Source organism: Erinaceus europaeus, chromosome X (genome assembly GCF_950295315.1).
Source record: "Erinaceus europaeus chromosome X, mEriEur2.1, whole genome shotgun sequence".
Taxonomy (NCBI): domain Eukaryota; kingdom Metazoa; phylum Chordata; class Mammalia; order Eulipotyphla; family Erinaceidae; genus Erinaceus; species Erinaceus europaeus.
Genome location: NC_080185.1, coordinates 128369547 through 128391899, shown reverse-complemented (window position 1 = coordinate 128391899; position 22353 = coordinate 128369547). Strand labels below are relative to the sequence as shown.

The following is a 22353-nucleotide window of genomic DNA, read 5'->3' as shown; positions in this document are numbered from 1 at the left end:
GACAGGTGTGTGAGCTCAGGAGAGTGACCTATGGAGACACCTGTGCAGGGAGCAGACAAGTGAGTGTGTGTGTGTAAGAGCGAGCGAGCGAGCGAAAGAGAGAGAGAGAGAGAGAGAGAGAGAGAGAGAGAGAGATCCGGGGCTCACCTGTGCAGGTAGCAGACAGGTGTGTGAGCTCAGGAGAGTGACCTGTGGAGACACCTGTGCAGGGAGCAGACAAGTGAGTGTGTGTGTGTAAGAGCGAGCGAGAGAGAGAGAGAGAGAGAGACAGACAGAGATCCGGGGCTCACCTGTGCAGGTAGCAGACAGGTGTGTGAGCTCAGGTGAGCTGCTCCCCCCTCAGATTCCCCCGCCCAGGGTCACGCATCCGAGCCGCCCTGTCGCCCCCACCTCCTTCCGGGCCCCCAAACAAGCACGTTCTCGGCCGCCCTTTCCTTTTAATCGAACCCGGATCCACGTGGGCCAACGCCCCCCACGGCATCATGGGTGCTGGGCGGAGCTCAGCGGGGTGGGTGGGCGATCAGCACCCCGTGTTGGGTGGGTGTGGGGGGCCCGTCCCCGCGTGGGGCGCTGTCACGGGAGCTGGGACTCCCCACGGTCCTCCCGGCCCCGGAACGGGAACCGCAGCCCCAGCCCTCTCGGCACACGTCCTCCCGTGGCGACGTGGCTGCCGGTGCGCCGGCCCTCTCAGCATCCGCTCTCCCTCCTCTCCCGCGAGCCCAGGAGGGCCGCGTGCCCCCCGCTCCGCGCCCGCCGTCGCGCCCGCGGCCGGCAGGGCAGGGCGGACAGGTAGTCCCGCAGGCGTCTCTGGAACTCCCTGGAGGCGAAGTAGTAGATGAAGGGGTCCAGGGCGTTGCTGAGGCAGCTGAGGCACAGGGTGAGCTTGTAGGCCGTGTAGAAGCTGCGCCCGTAGAAGAGCCGGGCCACCACGTGCGCCACCAGCACCACGTTGTTGGGGCCGTAGCAGCTCACGAAGCTCAGCAGCACCACGGCCGCCAGCGCCACGGCCCGGCGGTGCCCGCCTTGGCCGCCCCCGCTCACGACGCCTCCGGCCCCGCGGCCTCCCCTCCCGCGGCCTCCTCTGCCGTGGCCCCTTGTTCCGCGGCCTCCTGCTCCGTGGCCTTCTGTTTCGTGGTCTCTCTGCCTGCGATCTTCTGCTCGGTGGCCTTCTGCTCCGCGACCTTCTGCTCCGCGACCTTCTGCTCCGTGGCCTCCTGCTCCGCGACCTTCTGCTCCGCGGCCTCCTGCTCCGTGGTCTCTCTGCCCGCGATCTTCTGCTTGGTGGCCTTCTGCTCCGCGACCTTCTGCTCCGCGATCTTCTGCTTGGTGGCCTCCTGCTCCGCAACCTTCTGCTCCGCGGCCTCCTGCTCCGCGATCTTCTGCTCCGTGGTCTTCTGCTCCGTGGTCTCTCTGCCCGCGAATTTCTGCTTGGTGGCCTTCTGCTCCGTGACCTTCTGCTCCGCGACCTTCTGCTCCGCGATCTTCTGCTTCGCGGCCTCCTTCTCCGCGATCTTCTGCTCCGCGGCCTCCTGCTCCGCGATCTTCTGCTCCGTGGTCTCTCTGCCCGCGACCTCCTGCTCCGCGATCTTCTGCTCCGTGGTCTCTCCACCCGCGATCTTCAGCTCCGTGGTCTCTCTGCCTGCGATCTTCTGCTCCGCGGCCTCCTGTTCCGCGATCTTCTGCCCCGTGGCCTCCTGCTCCGCGGCCTCCTTCTCCGCGATCTTCTGCTCCGTGGTCTCCCGGCCCACGACCTTCTGCTCCACGACCTTCTGCTCCGTGGTCTCCCCGCCCACGACCTTCTGCTCCACGACCTTCTGCTCCGTGGTCTCCCCGCCCACGACCTTCTGCTCCACGATCTTCTGCTCCGTGGTCTCCCCGCCCGCGATCTTCTGCTCCGTGTTCTCTCTGCCTGTGACCTTCTGCTCCGTGGCCTCTCCGCCCGCAACCTTCTGCTCCGTGGCCTCTCCGCCCGCAACCTTCTGCTCCGTGACCTTCTGCTCCGTGACCTTCTGCTCCGCGGTCTCTCCACCCGCGATCTTCTGCTCCGCGGCCTCCTGCTCCGCGATCTTCTGCCCCGTGGTCTCTCCGCCGGCGACCTCCTGCTCCGCGACCTTCTGCCCCGTGGTCTCTCCGCCCGCGCTCTCCCTCTGCCGCCCAGCGCTCCTCCCGGTGGTCGCGGCGGTGGCGGCGGGCGGCGCGCAGCAGGCAGCGGATGGTGGCCACGTAGCAGCCCACGGTGACGGCGAAGGGCAGCAGGAAGAGGCCGGCGACCAGCGCGAGCAGGAAGGCGGCCCAGGCCCCGGGGCCGGGCAGCAGCGTCCAGGGCAGCACGTCGAAGCAGGTGACGACGCCCAGCGGCCGCACGACGAACGTCAGGTCGGCCGCCGCCAGCGGGGACAGGGCGGCCAGCACGAGCGCCCAGCAGGCCAGACAGGCGGCGGCCGCGGGGCCGGGCCTCCTCCAGCGGGCGGCCGCCAGGGGCCGGGCCACGGCCAGGTAGCGGTCGGCGCCGATGAGCGCCACGGTGAGCACCGACACGTACATGTCGGCGTAGAAGGCCACCGTGACGGCCGCGCACGGCCGCGGGCCCAGCGCCCAGTGTCCGCGCAGGTGGTAGGCGGCCTGCAGGGGCAGCACGGCGGCCAGCGCCAGGTCCGTGAGCGCCAGGTGGCCCAGCAGCACCGAGGCCGGCGACGCGGGGCCCGCGCGGTGCCACAGCGCCCACAGCGACAGCAGGTTCACCGGGACGCTCACGGCCGCCACCAGCAGGAACACGGCCGGCACGGCCGCCGACACCCGCGCGTCGCGCAGCGCCAGCAGAGTGGCGTTGTCCAGCCCCGGCGACCACGACGACCACGACGACGACGCGTTGGCGAACATGGCCGCTGGGCGGGGGACACGGGGGGGCGAGGGCAGGGGGGACAAGGGGACAGGGGGACGTGGGGACACGGGAACGGGGGGTAAGGGGACACATGGACAGAGGGACATGGAGACACATGGACAGGGGGACATGGGGACACAGGGACAGGGGGACAGGGGGACATGGGGACACAGGGACAGGGGGACAGGGGGACATGGGGACACAGGGACAGGGGGACAGGGGGACATGGGGACACAGGGACAGGGGGACATGGGGACACAATGACAGGGGGACAGGGGGACATGGAGAGACATGCACATGGGGACAGGGGGACATGGGGACACATGGACAGGGGGACAGGGGGATATGGGGACACAATAACAGGGACAGGGGGACACATGGACAGAGGGACATGGGGCACATGGACATGAGGACAGGGGGACATGGGGACACAATGATGGGGGACAGGGGGACACATGGACAGAGGGACATGGGAACACATGGACATGGGGCCAGGGGGACATGGGGACACAATGATGGGGGACAGGGGGACACATGGACAGAGGGACATGGGAACACATGGACATGGGGACAGGGGGACACATGGACAGAGGGACATGGGGACACAGGGACAGGGGGACATGGGGACATGGGGACACATTGATGGGGGACAGGGGGACACATGGACAGAGGGACATGGGGGACACATGGACATGGGGACACATTGATGGGGGACAGGGGGACACATGGACATGGAGACAGGGGGACATGGGGACACATGGACATGGAGACAGGGGGACATGGGGACACATGGACATGGGGACAGGGGGACACAATGACAGGGACAGGGGGACACATGGACAGAGGGACATGAAGACACATGGACATGGGGACAGGGGGACATGGGGACACATGGACAGGGACAGGGGACACATGGACAGAGGGACATGGGGACACAGGGACAGGGGGACATGGGGACACAGGGACAGGGGGACAGGGGGACACAGAGACAGGGGGACATGGGGACACAGGGACAAGGGGACAGGGGGACAGGGGGACATGGAGACACATGGACAGGGGGACATGGGGACACAGGGACAGGGGGACAGAGAGACAGGGGGACAGGGGGACATGGGGACACAGGGACAAGGGGACAGGGGGACAGGGGGACATGGGGACACATGGACAGGGGGACATGGGGACACAGGGACGGGGGACAGGGGGACACAGGGACACAGGGACAGGGGGACAGGGGGACATGGAGACACATGGACATGGGGACAGGGGGACATGGGGACACATTGATGGGGGACAGGGGGACACATGGACAGAGGGACATGGGGACACATGGACAGGGACACATTGACGTGGGACAGGGGGACACATGGAAAGAGGAACATGGGGACACACGGACAGAGGGACATGGGGACACATTGACATGGGGACACATTGATGGGTGACAGGGGGACACATGGACATGGAGACAGGGGGACATGGGGACACATGGACATGGAGACAGGGGGACATGGGGACACATGGACATGGGGACAGGGGGACACAATGACAGGGACAGGGGGACACATGGACAGAGGGACATGAAGACACATGGACATGGGGACAGGGGGACATGGGGACACATGGACAGGGACAGGGGACACATGGACAGAGGGACATGGGGACACAGGGACAGGGGGACATGGGGACACAGGGACAGGGGGACAGGGGGACACAGAGACAGGGGGACATGGGGACACAGGGACAAGGGGACAGGGGGACAGGGGGACATGGAGACACATGGACAGGGGGACATGGGGACACAGGGACAGGGGGACAGAGAGACAGGGGGACAGGGGGACATGGGGACACAGGGACAAGGGGACAGGGGGACAGGGGGACATGGGGACACATGGACAGGGGGACATGGGGACACAGGGACGGGGGACAGGGGGACACAGGGACACAGGGACAGGGGGACAGGGGGACATGGAGACACATGGACATGGGGACAGGGGGACATGGGGACACATTGATGGGGGACAGGGGGACACATGGACAGAGGGACATGGGGACACATGGACAGGGACACATTGACGTGGGACAGGGGGACACATGGAAAGAGGAACATGGGGACACACGGACAGAGGGACATGGGGACACATTGACATGGGGACAGGGGGACACAATGACGGGGGACAGGGGCACACATGGACAGAGGGACATGGGGACACATGGACATGGGGGACATGGGGACACAATGACAGGGACAGGGGGACACATGGACAGAGGGACATGGGGACACATGGACATGGGGACACATTGATGGGGGACAGGGGGACACATTGATGGGGGACGGGGGGACACATGGACATGGGGACATGGAGACACATGGACATGGGGACACATTGATGGGGGACAGGGGGACACATTGATGGGGGACAGGGGGACACATGGACATGGGGACAGGGGGACATGGGGACACATTGATGGGGGACAGGGGGACACAATGACAGGGACAGGGGGACACATGGACAGAGGGACATGAAGACACATGGACATGGGGACAGGGGGACATGGGGACACATGGACGTGGGACAGGGGGACACATGGACAGAGCGACATGGGGACACAGGGACAGGGACACATTGACGTGGGACAGGGGGACACATGGAAAGAGGAACATGGGGACACACGGACAGAGGGACATGGGGACACATGGGCAGGGGGACACATTGACGTGGGACAGGGGACACACGGACATGGGGATATGGGGACACATGGACAGGGGGACACATGGACACATTGACGTGGGGACAGGGGGACAGGTGGACACATGGACAGGGGGACATGGGGACACACGGACATGGGGACATGGGGACGGGGGACAGGAGGACAGGGAGACACATGGACGAGGGCAGGGGGACAGGGGGACAGACAGACAGGACAGGGGGACAGAGAAGGATAAAGTCAGACCGTGCCCATACAGTCAATAGTCTACAAGGTGATTCACGTCAGCTCTGCGGACAAACCACCTCTCCACAGCCCCTTTCACACTCTCTCTCTCTCCCTCTCTCCCTCTCTCTCCCTCTCTCTCTCTCTCTCTCTCTCTCTCTTCCTTCCATTCTTTCTTCCTTCCTTCTTTCTTTCTTTCTCTCTTTCTTTCTTTTTTCTTCCTTCCTTTCTTTTCTTTTCTTCTTTCCTTTCTTCCCTCTCTCCTTTCTCTTTCTTTCTTTCTTTCTTTCCTTTCTTCTTTCTCTCTTCCTTCCATTCTTTCTTTCTTCCTTCTTTCTTTCTGCCTCTTTTTCTTCCTCTCTGTCTCTCTTTCTTTCTCTTTCTTCCTTTCTCTCTTTTTCTTTCTCTTTCTCTCTGTCTCTTTCTCCCTTTCTCTCTCTCTCTTTCTTGGTCTCTGTCTCTGTCTCTCTCTTTCTGTCTCTCTCTTTCTCTGTATCTTTTTCTCTCTGTCTCTTTCTTTCTCTCTCTTTCTTTCTCTCTCTTTTTCCTTTTCCTTTCCTTTCTTTTTTTCCCTTTTTCTTTCTTTTCTCTCTTTCCTTTTCTTTCTTTCTCGTTTCTTTCCTTTCCTTTCTTTTTTCTTTCTTTTCTTTCTCTCTTTCTTTCCTTCCTTTTTCTTTTTCCTTTCTTTTTCTCTCTCTCCTTTTTTCTCTTCCTTTTCTTTTTTCCTTTCCTTCCTTCCTTCCTTCCTTCCTTCCTTCCTTCCTTCCTTTCTTTTCTCTTTCCTTTTCTTTCTTTCTCTTTTTTCCTTTTTCTTTCTTCCTTTTTTCTTTCTTTTCTCTCTCTCTCTTTCTTTCCTTCTTTTTTCTTTTTCTTTCTCTCCCCTTTTCTTTCTTTTTTTTCTTTTTCTTTCTTCCCTTTTCCTTTCTCCTTCCTGTTCTTTCTTTCTCTTCTCTTTCCTCTTTCTTTCTTTTTTCTTTTTTCCTTTTTTCTTTCCTTTTCTTTCTCTCCCTTTCTCTTTCTTTCTTTCTTTCCTCTCTTTCTTTTTTTCTTTCCTCTCTTTCTTTCTTTTTTTCTTTCCTCTCTTTCTTTTTTTCTTTCCTCTCTTTCTTTTTTTCTTTCCTCTCTTTTTCCTCTCTTTCTTTTTTTCTTTCCTCTCTTTCTTTCTTTTTTTCTTTCCTCTCTTTCTTTCTTTTTTTCTTTCCTCTCTTTCTTTTTTTCTTTCCTCTCTTTCTTTTTTCTTTCCTCTCTTTCTTTTTTTCTTTCCTCTCTTTTTCCTCTCTTTCTTTCTTTTTTTCTTTCCTCTCTTTCTTTTTTTCTTTCCTCTCTTTCTTTTTTCTTTCTTTCCTCTCTTTCTTTCTTTTTTCTTTCCTCTATTTCTTTTTTCTTTCCTCTCTTTTTCTTTCCTCTCTTTCTTTTTTTCTTTCCTCTCTTTCTTTCTTTTTTTCTTTCCTCTCTTTCTTTCTTTTTTTCTTTCCTCTCTTTCTTTCTTTCTTTCCTCTCTTTCTTTCTTTCTTTCCTCTCTTTCTTTTCTTCTTTCTTTCCTCTCTTTCTTTTCTTCTTTCTTTCCTCTCTTTCTTTCCTCTCTTTCTTTCTTTCCTCTCTTTCTTTCCTCTCTTTCTTTCTTTTTTTCTTTCCTCTCTTTCTTTCTTTCTTTCCTCTCTTTCTTTCTTTCTTTCTTTCTTTCCTCTATTTCTTTCTTTCTTTCTTTCCTCTCTTTTTTTCTTTCCTCTCTTTCTTTCTTTCTTTCTTTCTTTCTTTCTTTCTTCCTTTCTTTCTTCTATAGCGTCTCTATTCCGTACTCCACGCTACCTGCCTTGTTTTGTTTTAGCATCGCCATTCTCGTTTACTGTCTCCTGACTATTCTGCACTTGACACCAGAAGCTGAAGCCCGCACCTCGTGCACCTCATTCCCCTCCCTCCCTCCCATCTTGCTTTCGTTTATTCTATTTCATTTATCTGAGGTGTTCTTGTTGTTGTTGTTTTTTTTGCCTGTGACCCCAGCCACACCCCCAGCCCCGACCGTCTTTCGTAACTCCTGCGACACCCGCCCCAGAAGCGACAACCCCCTGCACCGCCCGGCCTCCCTCCTCCACACACCCTCTACTCCTCAAAACAAAACAAAAAGAAACGATAAAAGAAAAAAACAAACAAAAAAAAAAAAACCGGGGCGGGGGAGGCCCTTGAGGTCTCATCCCTGGAGGCCTGCCTGGAGGCGGCGGCCGCAGAGCGCCCAACAGGCCCGTGCCAGCCGTCTGGGGCCCGTTTGATGTTGTGTGTGTGTGTTTTTTTAAATTTATAGATAGGATCATTTTGCATCTTTCTGGCCCGAGGAGGCTGCAGGATGGCGGTGCTATTTGCATGGCGGGCGGGCGGGCGGGCGAGCGGGGGGCTCCCACCACCCGGCCCCAGGGCACAAAGCCACAGGAAGCCGGCACGGCACCCACTTCCTCCCGGGGCCCCCCGGCTCTGCTGTCAGCAATCGAGGGGCCCAGAGACCAACCGTCTGTGGGTGGACGGACGGGGGACAGGGGACGGATGGACGGACAGGAAAAAGGGGGGACGGATGGGGGGATGGGGGACGAGGGTGAGCAGGAAGGAGGGGAGAGAGGGGAGGGAAGGGGAATGGAAATGAATGTAGATAGATGATTGATAGATAGATAGATAGATAGATAGATAGATAGATGATGGATGATGGATAGATAGATGGATAGACAGATGATAGATTAGATAAATGGATAGATAGATAATTAGATGATTGATAGATTATAAATATATAGATAGATAAATACATAGTTGATGGATGGATGATGGATAGACAGACAGATGATAGATTAGATAGATGGATAGACAGACATAAAGATAATTAGATGATTGATAGTAGATAGATAGATAGTTGATGGATAGATGGATGATAGATGGATGGATAGATTGATAGATTAGATAGATAAATAGATAGTTGATGAATGGATGGATGATGGATGGATGGATAGATTGATAGATTAGATAGATGGATAGACAGATATATAATTAGATGATTGATTGATATATAGATTAGATAGATTGATTGATAGATAGATAGTTGATGGATGGATGATGGACAGATGATAGATAGATAGTTGATGGATGGATGGATAGATAGGTGATAGATTGATAGATTAGATAGATGGATAGGCAGATATTAGATGATTGATGGATAGATATACAGACAGTTGATGGATGGATGGGTGATGGATGGGTAGATTGATAGATGATAATAGATGGTAGATAGATAGATAGATAGATGGTAAGTAGATAATTAGATGATGGGTAGATAGGTAGATAGATAGATGATAATTAGATGATGGATGGATAGACAGACAGACAGATGGATTGGATGATGGATAAGGGAGAGAATGAGTGAATGGATTGATGAATGAATCAGAGAGTGCGGTGGTCCTGGGAATGTTGGTTCTCTGGCATCTCCCCTGTCTCCCTGTCTCTCTGTCTCTCTGTCTCTCTGTCACTACCTCCTCATCGCTCCTGTCTTTTCTCCGTCTTTCTGTGTCTGTCTTTGTGTCCATGTCTCTCCTGCCTCCCTGTCTCCCTGTCTCTGTCTCCCTGTCTCTCCATTTCCCTGTCTCTCTTGTCTCCCTGTCTCCCTGTCTCTCTGTGTCTCTGTCTCCCTGTCTCTCCATTTCCCTGTCTCTCTTGTCTCTGTGTCTCTGTGTCTCTGTCTTCCTGTCTCTCCATCTCCCTGTCTCCCTGTCTCTCCATTTCCCTGTCTCTCTTGTCTCCTTGTCTCTCTGTGTCTCTGTCTCCCTGTCTCTCCATTTCCCTGTCTCTCTTGTCTCCCTGTCTCCCTGTCTCTCTGTGTCTCTGTCTTCCTGTCTCTCCATCTCCCTGTCTCCCTGTCTCTCCATTTCCCTGTCTCTCTTGTCTCCTTGTCTCTCTGTGTCTCTGTCTTCCTGTCTCTCCATCTCCCTGTCTCTCTGTCTCTCTGTGTCTCTGTCCCCCTGTCTCTGTGTCTCTGTCTTCTTGTCTCTCCATCTCCCTGTCTCTCTGTTCCTCCGTCTCTCTGTCTCCCTGTCTCTTCTGTCTCTCTGTATCTCTGTCTTCTTGTCTCTCCATCTCCCTGTCTCTCATCTCCTTGTCTCCCTGTCTCCCTGTCTCTCTGTCTCTCTGTCTCCCTGTCTCTCCATCTCCCTGTCTCTCTGTTCCTCCGTCTCTCTATCTCCTTGTCTCTCTGTCTCTCGGTCTCCATGTGTTTCTGTCTCCCTGTCTCCATCTCCCCATCATCCATCATCCATCCATCATCTGTCTGTATCATCTATTAATAATCTATCACGTATCAATGTTTCGCCTATCCATCATCTATCAATCTATCTACATCATCTGTCTATCATCTATCATCTACTACTAATCTAATCCTGTATCAATGTTTCACCTATCATCTATCAATCCATCTATCTAATCATCTATTATATATCTATTTACCTCTCCATCTATCATCTACCTATCATTTAATTATCTACCGATCATCTAATTATCTATCCACCTATCATCTAATTATGTATATCTATATCTAGTTATTATTCATCTGTCAATCATATTCATCTATCATCTATCAATCTATCATTTATCTCATCTATTAATAATATAGCATGTATCAATGTTTCACCTATCATCTATTAATCCATCTAATCTATCCATCTACCTATCTATCTAATCTATCCATCTATCTATCCATCTAATCTATCCATCTACCTATCTATCTAATCTATCCATCTATCTATCCATCTAATCTATCCATCTACCTATCTATCTAATCTATCCATCTAATCTATCCATCTACCTATCTATCTAATCTATCCATCTAGCTATCCATCTAATCTATCCATCTACCTATCTATCTAATCTATCCATCTATCTATCCATCTAATCTATCCATCTACCTATCTATCTAATCTATCCATCTATATATCCATCTAATCTATCCATCTACCTATCTATCTAATCTATCCATCTATCTATCCATCTAATCTATCCATCTACCTATCTATCTAATCTATCCATCTAGCTATCCATCTAATCTATCCATCTACCTATCTATCTAATCTATCCATCTATCTATCCATCTAATCTATCTATCTATCTATCTATCTATCTATCTAATCTATCCATCTACCTATCTATCTAATCTATCCATCTATCCATCTAATCTATCTATCCATCTAATCTATCCATCTATCCATCTAATCTATCTATCCATCTAATCTACCCATCTACCTATCTAATCTATCCATCTAGCTATCCATCTAATCTATCCATCTACCTATCCATCTAATCTATCTATCCATCTAATCTATCATCTACTATATATCTATTTATCTCTCCATCTATCATCTACCTGTCATCTAATTATCTATCCATCACCATCTAATTATCTATGTATCTATGTATATCTATATCTACTTATCACTAATTTATCATCCATCTATCTGTCTTGTCTGTCTATCATCCATCCATCCATCCATCCATCCATCCATCCATCCATCCATCCATCCATGTCTGTGTGTCTGTCCAGTGTCCCTAGGTCCCTGTGGCAACGCTGAGCCCCCGACCTCCCTTCAGCCCAGAGCCGCGGACACCCGGAGCCCCTGAGCCTGGGGAGCCCCGTCCTGAGCCCAGCACTCACGGGTGACGTGTCCCCGGCCCCGTGCAGGGTGGCCTCCCAGAGCCCCCCAACTCCAGCCCTGCCCGCCCGCACGACGGCTCCCATTTCTGTGAGCGGAAGGACCCACGGACAAGGGGACCAGCACCCACCCCCGGGGGGACCCCAAAGCCCTCTGGGTGGACGGGACCCTTGTCTGCAAAGATGCCAGCAGAGGCGACAGAAGGACCTTCTGTCTGTCCCCAGTGTCCCCAAGTGTCACCCAGTGTCTCTAAGTGTCCCCACTGACCCCTCAAATATCCCCAAGTGTCCCCACGTGTCCCCCACTTTTCCCAATTGTCAACCAGTGTCCCTAAGTGTTCCCCACTGTCCCCACTGACCCCTCCAATGTCCCCAAGTGTCTCCAAGTGTCACCCAGTGTCCCCCACTTTTCCCAATTGTCACCCAGTGTCCCTAAGTGTCCCCCACTGTCCCCACTGACCCCTCCAATGTCCCCAAGTGTCCCTAAGTGTCCCCCACTTTCCCCAATTGTCACCCAGTGTCTCCCACTGACCCCTCAAATGTCCCCAAGTGTCCCTAAGTGCCCCCCACTGTCCCCTCCAATGTCCTCAAGTGTCCCCAAGTGTCACCCAAGAATCCCCCAATGTCCCCACGTGTCCCCCACTTTTCCCAATTGTCACCCAGTGTCCCTAAGTGTCCCCCACTGTCCCCACTGACCCCTCCAATGTCCCCAAGTGTCTCCAAGTGTCCCTAACTGTCCCCAAGTGTCACCCACTGTCCCCAAATGTCACCTAAGTGTTACTCAAGTGTCCCCAAGAGTCACCCAAGTGTGTCTAAGTGTCCCCCACTGTCCTGAAGTGTCCCCAAGTGTCCTGAAGTGTCCCCAAGTGTCCCTAGGTGTCTCCAACTGTCACCCAGGTGTCCCCAAGTGTCACCCAAGTGTCACCCACTGTCCCCAAGTGTCCCTAAGTGTTTCCAAGTATCACCAAGTGTCTTCACTGTCCCCAAGTGCCACCCACTGTCCCCAAATGTCCCCAACTATCACCCAGGGTCCCCAAGTGTCCCCAATTGACCCATGTCACCCAATGTCACCCAGTGTCCCCAATTTACCCATGTCATCCAGTGTCCCCAGTGCCCCCCACTGTCCCCAAATGTCACTTACTGTCTCCAAGTGTCACCCACTGTCCCCGAGTGTCCCCGAGTGTCACTCAGTCCCCAAGTGTCACTAAGTGTCTCCAAGTGTCACCCAGGTGTCATCCACTGTCACCAAGTGTCACCCAAGATTCACCCAAGTATCACCCAAGATTCACCCAAGTGTTCCCAAATGTCACTCAAGTGTCCCCGAGTGTCACCCACTGTCCCCAAGTGTCCCTAAGTGTCTCCAAGTGTCACCCACTGTCCCCAAGTGTCCCCAAGATTCACCCAAGTGCCACCCAAGAGTCACCCAAGTGCCCCCAAATGTCACCCACTGTCCCCAAGTGTCCCTAAGTGTCTCCAAGTGTCACCCAGGTGTCATCCACTGTCACCAAGTGTCACCCAAGATTCACCCAAGTATCACCCAAGAGTCACCCAAGTGTTCCCAAATGTCACTCAAGTGTCCCCGAGTGTCACCCACTGTCCCCAAGTGTCCCTAAGTGTCTCCAAGTGTCACCCAGGTGTCATCCACTGTCACCAAGTGTCACCCAAGATTCACCCAAGTACCACCCAAGTGTCCCCAAATGTCACTCAAGTGTCCCCAAATGTCACTCAAGTGTTCCCGAGTGTCACCCACTGTCCCCAAGTGTCCCTAAGTGTCTCCAAGTGTCACCCACTGTCCCCAAGTGTCCCCAAGATTTACCCAAGTGCCACCCAAGAGTCACCCAAGTGTCCCCAAATGTCACCCACTGTCCCCAAGTGCCATCCACTGTCCCCAAGTGTCCCTAAGTTTCTCCAAGTGTCACCCAGGTGTCATCCACTGTCACCCAAGATTCACCCAAGTATCACCCAAGAGTCACCCAAGTGTCCCCAAATGTCACTCAAGTGTCCCCGAGTGTCACCCACTGTCCCCAAGTGTCCCTAAGTGTCTCCAAGTGATCCCCAGTGTCCCCCAAGTGTTCCCAGTGTCTCCGAATGTCCCCCAGTGTCCCCAAGTGTCCCCCATTGTCCCCAGTGTCCTTTGTCCCCAACTTACGGTGTGTCCTGTGGCTTGTCCCCAACGGAAGGTGATCTTGGGGTGGCTTCTGCAGAAAATGGACGCCTTCTGGGGGACCCCGGGGCCCGTTGGCCGTCCCCGGGGGGCTCTGTCCTGGACCCTGGGGACGCTCGTGGCCTCAGCGGCTCCGTCACCTGCAGAACAGCAAGGACAGGTGACACCCAAAACCACCCAGGCGCCCCAAACTTCCTCTTTCTGTGCCTGAGGGGACTTCACACACCGCTCTGCTGTTTCATAACGACCGTTTCTTTGTTTTTTTTACCCCAAAGAACAAAAAAAAAAGTTTCGAGTTCACCAGGAAGACAGAGCTCGGACGGACGTGGAGCGTGGAGGCCAAAAAGAGAGAGACAGAGAGAGAGAGAGAGAGAGAGAGAGAGAGAGAGAGAGAAAGAAAAAGTCACGATTTCAACCCGGTTCCCTCAGGAGAGAGCCTGGATCTCATCTTGCTTCAACTTTTTGATGTTTGCTTTTTATCATTTTATTTTATTTTATCTTGTTTTACTTTGTGATTTGGGATTTTTTGAACAAGAGTCCCGCCCCATTATTAATTTTTCTCTTCTTTTCTCCTCTTTCTTCTTTCATTCTTTTCCTTTCTTAAATTAATTTTCATTTCATTCTTTTTCTTTGTTTAATCGATTTGTTATATCTCATTCTTTTTTTCTCTTCTTTCTCTTTGCTTCCTTTTTCTTCATTTCTTCTTTCTCTTTTTTCTTCTTCCTTCCTTCCTTCCCTCCCTTCTCCCTTTTTCTTTTCTTCTCTTTCTTTCTCTCTTCTTTCTCTTTCCTTTATTCCTTTTTCCTTCCTTTCTGCTTTCTCTTTATTTTATCTTCTTTCTTGCTTCCTTCTTTCTTTTTCTTTCATCTTCTTTTGTCCTTCTGTCCTTTCTTTCTTTTTCTTTCTCCCTTCTTTCTTTCTTCCTTTCTTTCTTGTCTTCCCTTCCTCTCTTTCTCCCTTTCTTTTTCTTTACTTTCTTCCTCCCCTTTCCCTTTCTTCCTTTCTTCTTTTTTCCTTCCTTACCTCCCTATCTTCTTACTTCCTCTCTCTTTTTTCTTTTCTTCCCTCCCTTTTTCTCTCTCACTCCTCTCTCTCTCTTTTTTTTTTTTTGCTCCTCCTTTCTCTTCTTCTTTCTTGCTCCCTTTCTTTCTTTTTAAATATTTCTTTGTTTTCCACCCACTGTCTTTGGGGGAGGGCTGTAAACTGTTCCCAGTGTGACTGTTGACACACAGTGGTTCCAGAATTTTCTCCGTCTCCTTCTCCTTCTCCTTCTCCTTCACCTTCTCCTTCTCCTTCTCCTTCTCCTTCTCCGTCTCCTTCTCCTTCTCCTTCTCCTTCTCCTTCACCTTCACCTCCTTCTCCTTCACCTTCACCTTCTCCTTCTCCGTCTCCGTCTCCTTCTCCTTCTCCTCCTCCTCCTCCTTCACCTTCTCCTTCTCCTTCTCCTTCACCTTCTCCTTCACCTTCACCTTCTCCTTCTCCTTCTCCTTCACCTTCACCTTCTCCTTCTCCTTCTCCTTCTCCTTCTCCTTCACCTTCTCCTTCTCCTTCTCCTTCTCCTTCACCTTCTCCTTCTCCTTCACCTTCTCCTTCACCTTCACCTTCTCCTTCTCCTCCTCCTCCTCCTTCACCTTCTCCTTCTCCTTCTCCTTCACCTTCACCTTCTCCTTCTCCTTCTCCTTCTCCTTCACCTTCACCTTCTCCTTCTCCTTCTCCTTCTCCTTCACCTTCTCCTTCTCCTTCTCCTTCACCTTCTCCTTCACCTTCTCCCTCTCCTCCTCCTCCTCCACCTTCTCCTTCTCCTCCTTCTCCTTCTCCTTCACCTTCTCCTTCTCCTTCTCCTTCTCCTTCACCTTCTCCTTCTCCTCCTCCTCCTCCTTCTCCTTCTCCTTCTCCTTCACCTTCTCCTTCACCTTCACCTTCTCCTTCTCCTTCTCCTTCACCTTCACCTTCTCCTTCTCCTTCTCCTTCTCCTTCACCTTCTCCTTCTCCTTCTCCTTCTCCTTCACCTTCTCCTTCACCTTCACCTTCTCCTTCTCCTCCTCCTCCTCCTTCACCTTCTCCTTCTCCTTCTCCTTCACCTTCACCTTCTCCTTCTCCTTCTCCTTCACCTTCACCTTCTCCTTCTCCTTCTCCTTCTCCTTCACCTTCTCCTTCTCCTTCTCCTTCACCTTCTCCTTCACCTTCTCCCTCTCCTCCTCCTCCTCCACCTTCTCCTTCTCCTTCTCCTTCTCCTTCTCCTTCTCCTTCACCTTCTCCTTCTCCTTCTCCTTCACCTTCTCCTTCTCCTCCTCCTCCTCCTTCTCCTTCTCCTCCTCCTCCTCCTTCTCCTTCTCCTCCTCCTCCTCCTTCACCTTCTCCTCCTCCTCCTTTTAAAGGCATTTCCCCTTTCTCACACATTTTGGGAAGAGATTCACAATTGACCTCTGTTGACATAATATGACGATCCAATCGTTTCCTTCTTTTTCTTTTTAAAGTATTTCCCCGTTTTGTGTGTGTGTGTGGCTGGGAGTATTATTAGCACATGAAGAAGACATTTTCTTCTTACGGCGTTTTATATTTTCTTTCTTTCTTTCTTTTATGGACTCTTCAATGACGGCCGAGAGACAGACAGGGGGAAGGACCGGAGCCCCCAGCTCGGCTCTGCTGCCTGTGAGCCGCCCCCAGTGCCCGGTGGTCCTGTGAGGTGGCCGGGGAACAAGGGGGGACAAGGGTCCTCCACCGGGGAGCCACCATAAATCCCAATTTTATGGATTGAAACAAAAACAACACGGACGTTTTAAGCCAGGGGAGACAGACGCTCCTGCCTGAGGCCCCAGGTACAATAATAATAATAATAATAATAATAATAATGGTTCTGCACACAGACGCTCCTGCCTGAGGCCCCAGGTACAATAATAATAATAATAATAATAATAATAATAATAATAATGGTTCTGCACACAGACGCTCCTGCCTGAGGCCCCAGGTACAATAATAATAATAATAATAATAATAATGGTTCTGCACACAGACGCTCCTGCCTGAGGCCCCAGGTACAATAATAATAACAATAACAATAATAATAATAATAATAATGGTTCTGCACACAGACGCTCCTGCCTGAGGCCCCAGGTACAATAATAATAATAATAATAATAATAATAATAATAATAATAATAATAATGGTTCTGCACACAGACGCTCCTGCCTGAGGCCCCAGGTACAATAATAATAATAATAATAATAATAATGGTTCTGCACACAGACGCTCCTGCCTGAGGCCCCAGGTACAATAATAATAATAACAATAACAATAATAATAATAATAATAATGGTTCTGCACACAGACACTCCTGCCTGAGGCCCCAGGTACAATAATAATAATAATAATAATAATAATAATGGTTCTGCACACAGACGCTCCTGCCTGAGGCCCCAGGTACAATAATAATAATAATAATAATAATAATAATAATAATAATAATGGTTCTGCACACAGACGCTCCTGCCTGAGGCCCCAGGTACAATAATAATAATAATAATAATAATAATGGTTCTGCACACAGACGCTCCTGCCTGAGGCCCCAGGTACAATAATAATAACAATAACAATAATAATAATAATAAATAATAATGGTTCTGCACACAGACGCTCCTGCCTGAGGCCCCAGGTACAATAATAATAATAATAATAATAATAATAATAATAATAATAATAATAATGGTTCTGCACACAGACGCTCCTGCCTGAGGCCCCAGGTATAAAAATAATAAAAATTAAAATAATAATAATAATGGTTCTGCACACAGACTCTCCTGCCTGAGGCCCCAGGTACAATAATAATAATAATAATAATAATAATAATAATAATAATAATAATAATAATGGTTCTGCACACAGACGCTCCTGCCTGAGGCCCCAGGTACAATAATAATAATAATAATAATAATAATGGTTCTGCACACAGACGCTCCTGCCTGAGGCCCCAGGTACAATAATAATAACAATAACAATAATAATAATAATAATAATGGTTCTGCACACAGACGCTCCTGCCTGAGGCCCCAGGTACAATAATAATAATAATAATAATAATAATAATAATAATAATAATAATAATGGTTCTGCACACAGACGCTCCTGCCTGAGGCCCCAGGTACAATAATAATAATAATAATAATAATAATGGTTCTGCACACAGACGCTCCTGCCTGAGGCCCCAGGTACAATAATAATAATAACAATAACAATAATAATAATAATAATAATGGTTCTGCACACAGACACTCCTGCCTGAGGCCCCAGGTACAATAATAATAATAATAATAATAATAATAATGGTTCTGCACACAGACGCTCCTGCCTGAGGCCCCAGGTACAATAATAATAATAATAATAATAATAATAATAATAATAATAATAATGGTTCTGCACACAGACGCTCCTGCCTGAGGCCCCAGGTACAATAATAATAATAATAATAATAATAATGGTTCTGCACACAGACGCTCCTGCCTGAGGCCCCAGGTACAATAATAATAACAATAACAATAATAATAATAATAATAATGGTTCTGCACACAGACGCTCCTGCCTGAGGCCCCAGGTACAATAATAATAATAATAATAATAATAATAATAATAATAATAATAATGGTTCTGCACACAGACGCTCCTGCCTGAGGCCCCAGGTACAATAATAATAATAATAATAATAATAATGGTTCTGCACACAGACGCTCCTGCCTGAGGCCCCAGGTACAATAATAATAACAATAACAATAATAATAATAATAAATAATAATGGTTCTGCACACAGACGCTCCTGCCTGAGGCCCCAGGTACAATAATAATAATAATAATAATAATAATAATAATAATAATAATAATAATGGTTCTGCACACAGACGCTCCTGCCTGAGGCCCCAGGTATAAAAATAATAAAAATTAAAATAATAATAATAATGGTTCTGCACACAGACTCTCCTGCCTGAGGCCCCAGGTACAATAATAATAATAATAATAATAATAATAATAATGGTTCTGCACACAGACGCTCCTGCCTGAGGCCCCAGGTACAATAATAATAATAACAATAATAATAATAATAATAATAATGGTTCTGCACACAGACGCTCCTGCCTGAGGCCCCAGGTACAATAATAATAATAACAATAACAATAATAATAATAATAATAATGGTTCTGCACACAGACGCTCCTGCCTGAGGCCCCAGGTACAATAATAATAATAATAATAATAATAATAATGGTTCTGCACACAGACGCTCCTGCCTGAGGCCCCAGGTACAATAATAATAACAATAACAATAACAATAACAATAATAATAATAATAATAATAATGGTTCTGCACACAGACGCTCCTGCCTGAGGCCCCAGGTACAATAATAATAATAATAATAATAATAATAATGGTTCTGCACACAGACGCTCCTGCCTGAGGCCCCAGGTATAAAAATAATAAAAATTAAAATAATAATAATAATGGTTCTGCACACAGACTCTCCTGCCTGAGGCCCCGGGTATAATAATAATAATAATAATGGTTCTGCACACAGACTCTCCCGCCTGAGGCTCTGAGGCCCCAGGTTCCATCCCCAGCACCACCAGCAGCCAGGGCTCAGCAGGGCTCTGGGAAATAATAATAATAATAATAATAATAATAATAATAATAATAATAATATAGTGGCTCTGCACACAGACTCTCCTTCCTGAGGCCCCAGGTATAAAAATAATAAAAAAATAATAATAATGGTTCTGCACAGACACTCCTTCCTGAGGCCCCAGGTATAATAATAATAATAATAATAATAATAATAATAATAATAATATTATAATGGTCTTTTTTTTGTACAGTCAGACCCCCCAAAAAGAAGGGGAAAAAATCCCTTTTTCTGCAGTAAGAAAGAAAAAAAATTCCATTTTTTGCACAATTAAACCAAGAAAAAAAAATAAAAAAGCAAAAGGGCCTCTCTCTCTCTCTCTCTCTCTCTCTCTCTTTTTGGCACAATCACATCAGAAATAGCGAAAAGAGAGGGGAAAAAGGCTTTTTTTTTTTGCACAAAGAAAAAATAAGAGTAAAAGAAAAAATGAAGTCTTTTTTAAATTTTATTTTGGCAACAGACCAACCAAGCAAAACAAAAAAGAAAGAAAAAAAAAAGTCTCTTTATTTTTTTTATTTTTATTTATTTATTTATTTATTTTTGCACAACACCCCCCAAAAAAAGAAGCAAAAACGCAAGTAATAATAATAATAATAATAATAATTTTACAATTACAATCAGACCCCTCCAAAAAAAAATTAGAAAAAAAAGGTTTTTTTTTTCTTTTTTTTTCTCCTTCTCTGTTTTTCTGTTTTGTTTTGTTTCGTTTTTTTCACCTCGCACCTTGCGACAGACTCATCCCCACCCAAGGGTGCCCTGCTTCTGCCCCCACCCCCTCCCCGTCCCCCCCCTGGGCCTCAGAGCCTTGCTTCCTGTTTGTGGTTCTGGGTTCTAGGAACCAAAGACTTCACACGTACACACATACACACACACACATGTGTACGTACGGACATACGTGTTCCTGGCTGCGTAATATTCCACCGTTGGAATGGGCTCCATTGCCCACCCATGGGTGGATTGGCCTTTCCTGGCTGCTTTCTATGTGGGGGGCTGACCCCGCTCCGTCTCCCCCACCACCACCGTTCACTCCGGGTTCAAGGAGCCTCCCCGGCAGAAGCAGAAAGATTTCCCTCTACATGTTCCTGGCTGCATAATATTCCACCGTTCGACCGGACTCCATTGCCCACCCATCGGTGGATTGGCCTTTCCTGGCTGCTTCTTATGTGTGGGAGGGGGGACCCCCACCTTGTCTCCCCACCAACAACACCACCGTTCACTCCGGGTTCAAGGAGCCTCCCCGGCAGAAGCAGAAAAATGCCCCCTACTTGTTCCTGGCTGCGTAATATTCCACCGTTCCTACATGTTCCTGGCCGCATAATATTCCACCGTTGGAATGGGATCCCTCCTGCCCCCACCCACCCCACCAGGGCTGCTCCCCGAGGCCCCAGAACCAGCACCCATGGGTGCCGGGCGTGTCGTTCCTGCTCCCCTGCCTGCGGCTCTGTGGTCACAGCGGGGGCCCTGGGTGTCACCCCAAGAAGCCGGGTGTGGCCAGAACCACAGGAAAGAAAGAAAGAGGAGAATCGTCTTTTCTAGTGAATTTCTTTCTTTCTTTCTATCTTTTTTTCTCATTCTCATACTCGTTTTTTTTGGGTTTTTTTGGTAGATTCTTTCTTTCGTTTCTTTCTTTTTCTCATTTTCTTTTCTTTTTTCCCCCACCAAAACAGGAAGAGAAACCCCTCGCGGGGAGGAAGAATGAATGAATTAACGTTTTTTTCTCTCCTTTGTTTTTCCTTTTCTTTTTCCTCCTCAGTACACAGATGCGTAGATTAGCAGACGCATAAATGAACAGATCAACGAGGAGATACATCAATGAAGGGATGAATCAATGAAGAGAAAAATGAACAAACAGATGCAAGAATTAGTAGCTATATAAGTGAATTGATGAATTAATGAATCGAGTAACAGATACGTAAAGTAATAAACACATAAATGAATGAATCGATACACAGATAAATGAACAGATACATGCATTAACAGATGACACAAATGAGTAGATAAATGAACGAATAGATAAATGAGCAGATACATGCATTAACAGATACACAAGTGAATAGATAAATGAATGAATAGATAAATAGATAAATGAATGAATAGATAAATAGATAAATGAACAGTACATGCATTAACAGATAACACAAATGAATAAATGAATGAATAGATACATAGATAATGAACAGATACATGCATTAATAGATACACAAGTGAATACATAAATGAATGAATAGATAAATAAATAGATAAATGAACAGATACATGCATTAACAGATACACAAATGAATAGATAAATAGATAAATGAACAGATACATGCATTAACAGATACACAAATGAATAGATAAATGAATGAATAGATAACTAAATAGATAAATGAACAGATACATGCATTAACAGATACACAAGTGAATAGATAAATGAATGAATAGATAAATAAGTAGATAAATGAACAGATACATGCATTAACAGATACACAAATGAATAAATGAATGAGTAGATAAATAAATAGATAAATGAACAGATACACAAATGAATAAATGAATGAATAGATAAATAAATAGATAAATGAACAGATACATGCATTAACAGATACACAAATGAATAAATGAATGAGTAGATAAATAGATAAATGAACAGATACACAAATGAATAAATGAATGGATAAATAAATAGATAAATGAACAGATACATACATTAACAGATACACAAATGAATAAATGAATGAGTAGATAAATAAATAGATAAATGAACAGATACATGCATTAACAGATAACACAAGTGAATAGATAAATAAACGAATAGATAAATAAATACATAAATGAACAGATACATACATTAACAGATACACAAATGAATAAATGAATGAGTAGATAAATAAATAGATAAATGAACAGATACATGCATTAACAGATGACACAAGTGAATAGATAAATAAACGAATAGATAAATAAATAGATAAATGAACAGATACATGCATTAACAGATGACACAAGTGAATAGATAAATAAACGAATAGATAAATAAATAGATAAATGAACAGATACATG

General features: G+C 48.0%; 2 protein-coding genes across 5 annotated transcripts in view; one reads left to right on the top strand and one right to left on the bottom strand.

Moving 5' to 3' along the window:
• The window catches only part of LOC107523524 (interleukin-3 receptor subunit alpha-like), a 242023-nt gene that overhangs the window by 86211 nt on the left and 133459 nt on the right, over nt 1-22353 (top strand). The window lies entirely within an intron of this gene.
• P2RY8 (P2Y receptor family member 8) lies at nt 430-13831 on the bottom strand. Of its 2 annotated transcripts, none has more exons than XM_060183118.1 (2): nt 13626-13831; nt 430-2885 (listed from the first exon to the last, which is right to left on the bottom strand). In XM_060183118.1, the coding sequence occupies exon 2, from the start codon at nt 2878-2880 to the stop codon at nt 688-690; it is 2193 nt and encodes a 730-aa protein (XP_060039101.1). In that variant the 5' UTR covers nt 2881-2885; nt 13626-13831; the 3' UTR covers nt 430-687. The 2 variants fall into 2 exon arrangements, with proteins under 2 accessions (XP_060039101.1, XP_060039102.1); XM_060183119.1 differs by having other exon boundaries at nt 13630-13831.

Excerpts from the sequence above, each read along its gene's own strand:
- P2RY8 (XM_060183118.1), bottom strand. The coding sequence starts at position 2,880 with ATGTTCGCCAACGCGTCGTCGTCGTGGTCGTCGTGGTCGCCGGGGCTG.